Source organism: Amphiprion ocellaris, chromosome 2 (assembly GCF_022539595.1).
Source record: "Amphiprion ocellaris isolate individual 3 ecotype Okinawa chromosome 2, ASM2253959v1, whole genome shotgun sequence".
Lineage (NCBI taxonomy): Eukaryota > Metazoa > Chordata > Actinopteri > Pomacentridae > Amphiprion > Amphiprion ocellaris.
In genome coordinates this window covers 23,784,393-23,795,886 of record NC_072767.1, presented here as the reverse complement: position 1 = coordinate 23,795,886, position 11,494 = coordinate 23,784,393, and the positions used below count along the sequence as shown (strand labels likewise).

At 40.3% G+C, this 11,494-nt stretch overlaps 1 protein-coding gene across 1 annotated transcript; it reads right to left on the bottom strand.

The window, feature by feature from the left end:
* Nucleotides 1-6,064: 6,064 nt before the first annotated feature.
* Nucleotides 6,065-10,325, bottom strand: LOC111576545 (potassium voltage-gated channel subfamily V member 2-like). Its single transcript, XM_023282275.3, has 2 exons — nt 8,722-10,325; nt 6,065-7,189 (listed from the first exon to the last, which is right to left on the bottom strand). The coding sequence occupies exons 1-2, from the start codon at nt 9,985-9,987 to the stop codon at nt 6,899-6,901; spliced, it is 1,557 nt and encodes a 518-aa protein (XP_023138043.1). The 5' UTR covers nt 9,988-10,325; the 3' UTR covers nt 6,065-6,898.
* Between the last annotated feature and the right edge of the window lie 1,169 nt (nt 10,326-11,494).

Below are 11,494 nucleotides of genomic sequence, written 5' to 3'. Positions count from 1 at the left end.
GCAGATTCCCCTCCTCTCCCTCCTCTCCCTCCCTCCTCTCCCTCCTCTCCCTCCTCTCCCTCCCTCCTCTCCCTCCTCTCCCTCCCTCCTCTCCCTCCTCTCCCTCCCTCCTCTCCCTCCTCTCCCTCCTCTCCCTCCTCTCCCTCCTCTCCCTCCCTCTCTCCTCTCCCTCCTCTCCCTCCTCTCCCTCCCTCTCTGCTAAGTGGGTGTGCATGTGGCATATGATTTGAGGGCAGGTGTTGCCAGTTGCAATCAGAGGAGCTGAGGGTGAGCAGGTGGGACTGATCACCACATTGTCCTCATCTCCCATAAAGAGCCAGATGCTGCCACTACTCGTCGCCTGATAGTAACGATACCTCAGTCAGTATCGTTTTCCAGCCAGTCTAGTTACTTGTTTTCTTCTCTTTAATAGTATAATAGTAAACAAACACAAACATAACAACAAGACAACAACAAATTCTACATTAGACTGGAGTTTACATAGGCAGGCTAGGCCAGTTTAGGAAATCCTAGTAACATGGGAGAAGACAATGTAGGTTCAATATATTTTAAGTGCTATTCCCAGACTTTAAGGAAAGTGTCCACTGTTGAGTAAAGCAAACATTTAATATATTCATTGTGGATACAGTCCATTATGAGATTGTGCCACAGTTTCTTTGTTGGGGTGTCTCTGAAAGAGCAGAATGTTCTTCATCTTTTATGCTTGCTATGAATAATATGAACATCAGGGAGACCAAGTATTAGGCGCATAGGATCCAGCAGTATTGATTTACCAAAAATAATTGGTAGCTCATTTATAATATCAAGCCAATACCACTGTAGTTTAGCACATGGGCAGAAACAGTGTACATAACCACCAGTCTCAGTGTTGCATTCCCAGCAGAATTGAGAGGAGTTAGAATCCAGTTTGTTTTTGAGAGCAGGTGTAATATGCATGTGATGCACAACCCTAAACCGAATAGATTTGGCTTGGTTACAAACATATATATCTATAGCATGTGCCCACACTTCCCTCCAGGCTGAGTCATCTATAGAGATGCCCAGGTCTCTCTCCCAAGTTTCAAGTAAGTTCTTTATAAAAAATAAAAATATGTTTCCCAGATATCTGAGAAGACAGATGAGGCTGCACTATTAGTTGTCAGAGCTGTGCCTTTATAACTCAGTTTTGTGTAGGTCATATTGCTGCTGTAACTGCTGAGAGGAGAGCAAAGTTTGGCCAGCAAGCAAGTCTTTCAGTTTTGCCAGCCCACAGGTATACCAAGTTCTGAATCCTCGGTCTAGGCAGCCTGGCAAGAAGTCCGGGCCGCCTAAGATAGGAGTAAGAGGAGATGTTAGGTGGACATGACCCTCGATGTGATGCGAATGGATCTCCAAGCTTTAACTGTGCTCAAAGTAATGGGATTAGTACAGAGTTTCTTCATCACATCATCGTATTCACATCGTTATTCACAAACAGTAGTTTAAACGGGACATTTGGACTGAGAGGATTCTACATCAAGCCAAGTGGAGGCTGGATCTTGTTTAAGCCAGTCAGCTATCACCCATAGGTGAGCTGCAAGCTGATATAGTCTCACATTGGGAACATGGAAACCACCATCAGAACCAGCCATTTGAACTTTTGTCATCTTGAGTGTGGGTTTTCTTTTGCTTCAGATAAAAGCACTTAACCAGCCTTCCAGCACCTTAATAACCCTGTTTGATTAAAAAAAAAAAAAAAAAAAAAGGGATAATTTGTAGTGGATATAGCAATCTGGGCAGAATGCTCATTTTAACAAGAGCAGTTCTGTCCAGCCAGGAGAGGGGTAAAGGAGCCTAGCAATCCAAATCAACCTCTAAGGTGTCTAGAAGTGGAGGAAAGTTAGATTTATACATCTGCTCATATGTAGCTATACTATACACTCCCAGGTAGGTGAAACCGAAGGGGGACCAGTGAAAAGCAAAGGGCTCTGTCATGATCGGAACTTACATCAACGATCCTAGTGGCATAGCCTCAGATTTTCTAGGTTTATTTTGTATCCTGAAAAGGTGCCAGATGAGGAGATTAATTTAGTCACATGTTGGGGATTTATTCAAAATTGAAGGCCCACTGAACCAGCATGGCTACCACAACATCCTGCAGTGACATGCCATCCCATCCGGTTTGCGTTTAGTTGGACCATCATTTATTTTTAAACAGGACAACAACTCCAAACACCTCCAGGCTGTGTAAGGGCTATTTGACCAAGAAGGAGAGTGATGGAGTGCTGCTTAGGTCAGATGACCTGACCTCTACAGTCACCTGACCTAAACCCAATCCAGATGGTTTGGGATGAGACGGACCACAGAGTGAAAGCTAAAGGGCCAACAAGTGCTCAGCATCTCTGGAAACTCCTTCAAGACTGTTGAAAAACCATTTAAGGTGACTACCTCATGAAGCTCATGGAGAGAATGCTAAGAGTGTGCAAAGCAGTAATCAAAGCAAAGGGTGGCTATTTTGAAGAATCTAAAATATAAAACATGTTTTCACTTATTTTACACTTTTTTGTTTACTATGTAATTCCATGTGTTCATTCATAATTTTGGTGCCTTCAGTGAGAATCTACAACATAAATAGTCATGAAAATAAAAAAACGTTAAATGAGAAGGTGTGTCCAAACTTTTAACTGATAATGTATATACAGTTGTGCTCACAAGTTTACATACCCTGGCAAAATTGTGAGATATTGTCCAATTTCTTTTTCGAAAATCTGTGTGATCATGGAAAAACATTTCTTTCATTTAGGGTTAGTGGTCAGACAAAGTCATTTATTGTCACGCAATTGTATTTGCTCTGAGCCTTCATGCTTTCATTAACCCTCTGAAGTGCAGCATGGGTCAGAAGTGACCCAAATCCAATGGAAAATGGGTATCTCTTGACCCACACTGCACATCAAAGGGTTAAAGAATGGTACATATTTTACAAATTCTGCCAGGGTAAGTAAACTTATGAGCACAGATGTAGTCGCTTTACAAAAGTTTCTCAATTTATCTTAAAACATTGCTTTGCTCTGTCTCTTGTAAAAAGCAGAAGAGTGGCATCCATTAAGCAACAACGTTTGGAGCTTCTCTGTGAAGTGAGTTTTTACTAAATGATCCCACCCATATAGTTTTTGAACCTCTCCTTCTTCCACTACTTCACATAGAACACAACTAAGCTAGTGTCATACAGTTGCAGGATGCACACTAATGCATGTGTTATTAAAATGGGCCTGTTGCATGTAAACCCTCTACATATGCATAGCTTTCAACTTTCCAGCTACCAGTTATTTTTGTGAGTAAGTAGATGCTGGCAGACACATGTAAGTACATATATAAAATGTATATGTAAATGTGCTGCATCGTTTGCATTTGACATTGACAGAGCACTAAATAAAAGACATAATGTAGCTCTGGAGCTTTCAGAAGGGAATAGCAGGGACAGGACCTAGAATGACAGTTTTCTGAATTTTAAAATAGTTTGGCCTCCAAAAACCAAATGGCTGTGAATGTAAGCATCAGCTACCATTGTCGCTGTTTTTTTATCATTAGAGCTCTTCATACAGCAAAAGTCAGATGAAATATCTACCTCAAACTTCCTCAGAGTTCCTCACTCCCTTACCCACATGTGAAGTAGAAATGAAAAGCTTGAGTAGAGTACTTACATTCTGTGCTAATTTCCTGTTTAACAACAATAATGATCCTTAATCTGCAAGTAAACATACCCATCAAAATATGAAAGAAACTGCAGAGAAGAGTTATAATCCTTCACACTTCAGATTGACCACAGACTCAAGTCACTTCTTCTGCCAAGACATCGCACCACCAAGTATTCTGGAGAAAATCAAAAACCACTGTCATGGCCCGATCACATGAGTCACTTTGTACAAATACTGAATCTGACCCATTTTAAACATTGAAGATGTAGTCTGGAATTCAGCAACAGAGCAGCTTGTCTGCTTCCACTACTGTTGCCTAAGATGAAGCACAGGGAGCCGTGCAAAGTCTGATAAACTGCTGATAGTTGGTCTGGACACTACAAATCTTTAAAAAAAAAATGAAAATGAAAATCTGAGTTACAAAGAAGAGAGAATCTGAAGATTCCAGGCTACATCAACCACTACTAGCATCCAGCCCACTACACTGTTAGTAATTAAAATACAAGACTGGGAGGAAGAATGTGTGGGATGACAAAGATAAACTGTCTATGGTAAATTCAGCAGTATTATAGGGACAATGCTATGTCACAGGAGTATTCTTTTGAGGACTATTAATCCATGTTGGAAAAAAAAAAGTGAAAATGGAGGTTCATTTTTTAATTAGTAACAAGATTGCTTAATCAGTTACTGGTTTCAGGGTCCAGAATGAACCTCCAAAACTTGTGATATTTTTTTCCTCTGTAAATACCTAAGCAGGGTTTTTTCTTTTAGAAACTACAAGTCTTTAAAATATGGTGAACAGATTAACTCTCTCTACCCTGGAGTTCCTGCACTGGCACCAGACTGTAGCTGGTATTAAAATGCAGTCTGCTGCCATTTTTCCTCCATTGCACATTCAAAACAGACACCGTCTACTTTGAGTAATATGGATGCAGCATTTGTTGTGTTTTGTTTCTGTTCCATCATTCGGTCCTGCTGCATTTGACAGTTTTTAGAACAGGGTTCAACCTTTTAGTGACTCATTGTTATTAGGCTGTAATTTACTCTTTAAGTGCAGGTTTGACCAGGTAGAGGTCAAGTTCTCACTCAGGTTTGGTGATGTGGACACTTATTGTCTGTCAAAATTCTCCCATTTGATTCTCATCCATGCTACCTGAGATTGATCATTTTGGCCGTACAGGGCTCAGGTGGTTAATGTAATGCTCACTTGTGTTTTGGAGAATGATTTGTGTCTTCTCTCTCCTCTGTAAAGTGTTCCTCAGATGATAACCATAATGATACTCTGCTCATACAGATAAACAAAGAACAAAACAAGGGCCCCACACTTTCTCTGGACCTTATCTTCACTGTTTTTTAGCCTCATGTCAAAGTGAAATGCTATTCTATTTTTGCACTGTAGACATATCGCTACAAAATTTGTTTTACAAACATTGATTAATAAACTTCAAGATTTAAACTTGGGTGCACTTGAAGGTTGCTAAACGCTGGCAGGAGATGCCGGAGATAAAATGTCACCACGACATTCATGCACCACATTGTTCATTGTACAGTGGAGGTCCTGGCTAATTGGTATCACAAATGCAAAATTTGTATCTAATATTTGATCACATGCAGTATGGATACAGTGACATGTGTGTCTACATGGTGGAGGCGGTATCATGGTTTGGGGATGCATGAGTGCTGCTGGTGTTGGTCATCACATTGAACTCTCCAAACCCGCATGTTCCCTTCTGCACGTGCACTGTTCCATCAAGGTAAAAACTGAATGTTTCAACAAGATAATGCCCCTTGAACACATCCAGGGCCAGCAGAACTTGGCTGCAGGAGCTCAGTATCCAGGTCTTAGAGTGGCCAGCTCAATCCCCGGACATGAGCCCCATTGAAAATCTGTGGTAGATTATCAAAATGTCTATTTCAAAGCATTAACCAAAGAATTTAGAAGAATTACAAGCAGTAATTCAAGAAGAATGGGACAAGATTACTCCTCAACAGTGGTAAAGGCTCATGGGGAACATGCCAGCCAGGATAAGAGCTCTACTGAGTGCTAATGGCAGGACTACTAAATATTAATTTGATGATGTGATGGTTTATTTCTTTTTTGTTCAGTTTTGAACCCATTCTTTCATTATTTTCACATTATTCCACAAATATTTTGTGATAATATTTGAGATTGTGTAAAACTTTGAGGGTGTTTGAAAACTTTTTCCACCACTGTATATGTAGAAATGGCACACTGTAACATCATAGCTCCAAAAAAAAAAAAAAAAAACAGTCCTGAGTTGAGGCACTCTAAAGACAGTCTGTGTCATATTTCCACATAACAGGAAATGACAGTTAGATTTTTTGCAACTTTTAAGAGGAAGCAGATCGCTTCCTACCATATTATGATAAAACAGTCAGATGTCAGTGCATGATGTCTAGTATTCAAATTTTATTCATCTTAATGTAGAAACATGACAAAAATATTTAACCAAAAATGAATTATAAAAAAAAATTACACAAAAGGAAAATGACAATAACTTGCTTTGTGATTAACAATCAAGAATTACTGTTTTCCACCATTTAAAAAGCTAAATCAGTTTTTGTTCTTGTAATGAAAAATGTTTCAATCTGATCTCAAATGTTGCAGTGTAATAGAAAGGGTCTTCATACATTTACAGGTAGAGATGCCCACAAGTCACCAGTCTGCTTTAACTGTTCATATGACAGAAAGCGGGCATGTAATAAGAGAAAACACAACTGTATGTTCATCCATGAAGTTTAATGCCTTAAACTGCACGTGTCCTTGTGTTTATCTGAACTTCCTTTCAAGAATGACAGTCACATGTGACTCAAACTGAAAACCATAGTCTGTTAATTTAGGCACAATCCACAAGCTTTACATTTGAGTTAAGATTCGTGGTGGCTACAGTTGAAGTTGCAAACTTGGGGCCGGTTTTCTTTCAGTTTTTTTACAGTGCAAAAAGTAGTTATTCAAACATTCAGAGGAAAACTGCTCAGCTTGATCGTTGGTGTCTCTAAGCTTTTCGTCTGTGGTTCTCCAATGTCTGTTCAGTGAGAAAGTTAAAGTGGGTCATTCAGCAGACCAGCTACTGCATCTGTGCAAAGCCAGACTCCACCTCCGTTTCCTCCCCTCAGTATCACGCTCATGTTCTTATATGTCAGATTTCTTTATTTGCACTAAATACACTGCCATGTACAAAGACCTAGTTTCAAGTTTGTCAGGCTTTCATTGTGAGATACCCTCAGTCTGGGACCTCACAGTGACCGTCTGCGCTGCTGTCGTCTTCAGGGCGATGGAAACACATGCGCATTCTGCGTCTGAGTCTCTTCCTTAGCTGAAGGCGACGCTGGACTGCAGCAGAGTTGTACTCCTGGGCCTTTAGCTTGCTGTAGTAATCAGAAAACTTGTTGAAGAGGAAAGAGATCGGCATGCCGTTCAGGATGATACCAAATGAGATGCAACCAAAAGCCACGAATCGGCCAAGGATAGTTACAGGAACCACATCCCCGTAGCCCACAGTGGAGATGCTGACCTAAAAGAAAGAAGTCAACAGTCCTATAATCAGTTTTCAGGAACGCTGACTTCACCGTATGGTGCTTCATGATGATTAGAAGGATGAGCTAAAAGCTAACTAAGGGGCCAGTTAGCCAAGGAAACGTGATATCTTCTGACACTTTGGACAGTTGCTAATGCTGCTTAATTGGTGTAACTGGAAGGATTGTTATCAACTATTTTCTGATGAAAGAAGACTTTTGTTTTCTAGTGTACAACAGGTGTTCATGTGTATCTTCAAAAACATCTTGAGAATTTTAAGACTTCGATTCTGTACGACCAGGCTGCCTCTACTAACCAAATCCACAGAGCTCTGAGAAAGCAACAGCGATCCAACTGTTCTCAGGTTGAACATCAGCGCCAGTCCTCTCTCTGTCATCTGAAGCACCAATTTTTGTGTTAATATACATGTTCTGTCCCCATTATAGAGCAAAAACAAGAAAGTAGTTACTGAGATGAGGACGAAAGCTGCTGTAGTCTTAATTTTGTACGAGAGAACATGACTACCTAGAACCAAGAAAGACAATAAACACGCCTAATATTTATTGAAAAAACCCTTTCTGAAACATCTTTTTTGCCCCGTACATTGCAAATGTGCTGGACAATGAACTTCAGAGGTTATAAAAGATGGGATATTCCAAGACAATCAGAATCACCAGTGCATTGACAAGGCTCTGGGGCCTGTTTTACAAATGAATTAGAAAAAGCTGCTTACACACAGAGTATAAAGGGTGGCAGCTGCACATATCATAAATGACTGTGTCCTGCAAATAGCAAGTTAATTATCAAATCCTGCTGTGCTAAAAAAGATGTTTCAAATCAAGACTCTCAGGTTGGTATATTGTGCTGTTTTTTGTTTTTTTTAAAAGGGTTCCAGATCCCTCACTCATAAACACTGTCAACTGTATTTGCAGGACCAAGTAACCATATTGATATTTTACTCAGCATTATGTTAAGAAACACACATTTTTGTGAAGTTAAATCATGTTTGGTACAAGCACTAGCTTGTTTTTGAAATGAACGTTATATTTTTATTAAGCAAAAATAATTAAACAAATGCCGCTCTAGCAAAAATAGCAACAAACTGTATATATTGAATCTAGGATTGATCTTGGAGTGACCTTAAGAAAGCTTAAGGAAGCTTTCTTAAGATCTTACTTAAGAAGGCTTGAAAAATAAGCATTTTTTACTGTAATTCACCCAAATATGCAATACGGTGTTTAATGGGTTTGTGTGTAACAATTTATAATGGTGGATTCAATATTCATTAAGATAAAGCATACATTTTCTGTGGAAGTCTGCAGGTCTGCAATCAGAGAAGAGATTAATGAACAAATAAGCTGCTTTGGTGTCAGACTGGAAGAAAAAAAAACATTTCTTTTCAAGTTTTCCTTCCCAGAGGCAATATTGTTGATTACACAACACAATAGGCAGGTTTATACACAGAAAGAAGACATACTGGGTAGATGTTTGTGGAGCATGATACCTAGTTATACTGCTACTGATACTTACTGCAGCCCACCACCACGCATATGGGATACTGCTGATAGGAGATTCCTCAGTTTCCCTCTCAGCTGAATGCAAAAGAGCAGAGAAAGTGAAGATTCCCATGGCAATAAAGAGCAAAATGCAAGAGGCCTGCTGGTAACACTGCCGCAGCGTAAACCCAAAAGCCCTCATGCCGGTTGAGTGGCGAGCTAACTTCAAAATCCGAAAGATCCGCAGCAACTTGACCACTTTGAGGACGTGGCTGACCTTGCTGAACCGAGCCATGGCCTTCAGGTCTTCCTGTGCGTTTAAATCTTCTGCGTCACTCATGGCTTCAAACATGATCTGGACAAAATAAGGCATGACTGACAACATGTCCACAAAGTTCAGTCCACTCTTCAAAAACACCCTGATGTTCGGAGTGGTGATAAGGCGAATTAAATACTCAAAGGTGAAGAACACAATGGTGATAATCTCCACCCACTCCATGTGTGTTTTGTTGTTGATTTTATAAATCTCAAGTTCTTTCACGGTGTTGAGACTCATCGCGACAATGGAGAAGAGCACAAAAAGGTTCGAGATCAAAGTGAAAATCTTTGCCAGAGATGAAGAGTATGGATTCTCCACAATGTCCCACAGAGTCTTCCGCACATTCCCAAACACCATGTCTTTGAAGAACTCGTCATTGTACTTCACCTCGATCTCAGCCATCAGCTCCTTGTCCACCTTTAGGTTGTCTTTCACCTCGTCTGCCTTCTCCTCGAACACCATCCAGCAGCAGAGCTGGGTGTCCCTCAGGCTCAGGCCCCAATATTCGATTTCCTCCTCAAATTGGATGGGGCATATTTCCCGTATGATCCACAGCACTCCGCTTGCATAGAAATGGCAGACATGGTGGAAGTAGGCAGGATCACGATCAAAGAAGAACTCATTCTTGCGTACAGAGTAGTCATCACACAGTGTGAGGAGCTTTGCTCGGTCCCTGCAGAGAGCTATGGAACCTATCCGTGTGTCAGGGTATTTAATGGCACTCTGTTTTGGAATATGAAACACTTTCCCTCCAACATTTAGGTTGATGTCCTGATCCTGTTTGGGTCTCTCCTCAGCCTTGGGACAGTCAACTTTGACGCCAGGACTGTCCAAATTCTCCAGAGAGCTCCATGCTTTGACTGCTTTCTCCTGAGAAAATGGGAATGTTTTGTTGTCCTCTGCACCCTTTGAGAGACAGTTGATAGTGGAGCGGCGGGTTTGCAAACATTTCTGCCACTGAGCTTTCTCTGAATAAGCCATAGCAACAGTGGTTCAAGGCAGGAAGTCAATGCAATGGCGCAAAAAGGGAAAAAACATCAAAGGAAATACTCCTGGGTAAATGATTCTAGCAACACATGGTATATCGCTGAATCATCAGAAAGACTGCATCTGGTCCTGCAGGAACTGATATCCCAGTGAACAGCAGCGCTTCCTGTTTTGGTGGCTCAGTTGTGGATGAGAGTGTCGTCCAGGAAGCCAGGGGCAGAGGAAGAGATTCCCCTGTCTGACTGTTACTGCAGAGACAACACATTTGGTTCATCTGAGCAGCAGATCAAGGACAAGTAGCAGGGACTTTATCAATTTAATCTCATTGCTGTCTGTCCAAGGTTCCTTAAGTAGTTGTAAATATAGGGGAGGAGCAGGGCTTAGTAAACAAAGTTGATTTAAGGATTTTGAAGTGACGAGGCAAAGGGCCATCTGAGGCCTTATGTTGACTTTTCTGCAGATTTCACTTTTTTTTTTTTCCTCTTTTCTTGTCCTCTTCCATTCCATTATGTTGTTCACATAATTGTTAACTTGTGATATTTCTAAATGTATGCCTTTAACCAGAAAGTATGAACTGCTTAGATGCATTCTTTTGCAAAAATGACATCTTTAAAATGTATGCTTCTTGAAAAATGCATGAACTTTTTAAAAAAAATGGTAAAATATTTAATTAAAATGTTCATTTTGTCTGAACAAAGAAATATAATCAAATGCAATGATTTTGTTATTCGTGGACATCCGATGTCCGTCAGACTGTGAAAGTAATCTTATATCCCTTTCAGCTTAATCAAGGAAGTGTGATCTCGTGCTAACCTACTTGTCCAGCCTCACAAGTGATCATAAGATTATATCTGCCAGGGACAAAGGGATCGGTCAGGCTTAGTGGAAAACTACAACACAACACATACCACAGTGTGCAAACATAGTCTGTACACAGTGGAAAACATCAGCAGATCGAGATGTCAACAAGTGAAGAACCAGTGGTACAAACCTTGGGACAATCTGACCTCTTTGGACAGCTGTCAAATGTGTTACTTCCTGCCACAGGCTTGTAAGTTCTCATTGTCCTATCAGAAAAAGACGTTCCTTCCTAAATGTATCGACACATAGCGTCACATTACAACACCTTTTTTTCCCCACAATCTCTTATTCAAAATGATCAACAATGCTATAACATAACATCCTCCACGTCACAACTGTATTGTAACAAAGCTGCTTCAGGAAACAGAGAATGACAGAATGACTTGGCAAATTCATCGGTCTAGGAAGTGCAGAGTTAAGATGATTGTCAAGACAAGAAGAAACTGAATTCCAGTAATGACATGATGATCCTATCAGTACTAATCTCCACTATTTCCAATCATTTATCTTCATTGCCATTTACCTAATATAGAGAAATTTTACAGTCTCGATATGTGTTTTGATTTATTGAAGAACTATCTCAGTGCTTTAAACTGATTTTGCTGGAGAAAAACTTGGAGCTAAAAATCTATTAAATCTT

What these genes read in the sequence shown, in the direction of transcription:
- LOC111576545 (XM_023282275.3), bottom strand. Translation starts at nt 9,987, where the DNA reads ATGGCTTATTCAGAGAAAGCTCAGTGGCAGAAATGTTTGCAAACCCGC. An exon ending in ATGCGTGGTGGTGGGCTGCA is followed by an intron (nt 7,190 to 8,721) that starts GTAAGTATCAGT and finishes TCTTTCTTTTAG; the next exon opens with GTCAGCATCTCCACTGTGGG.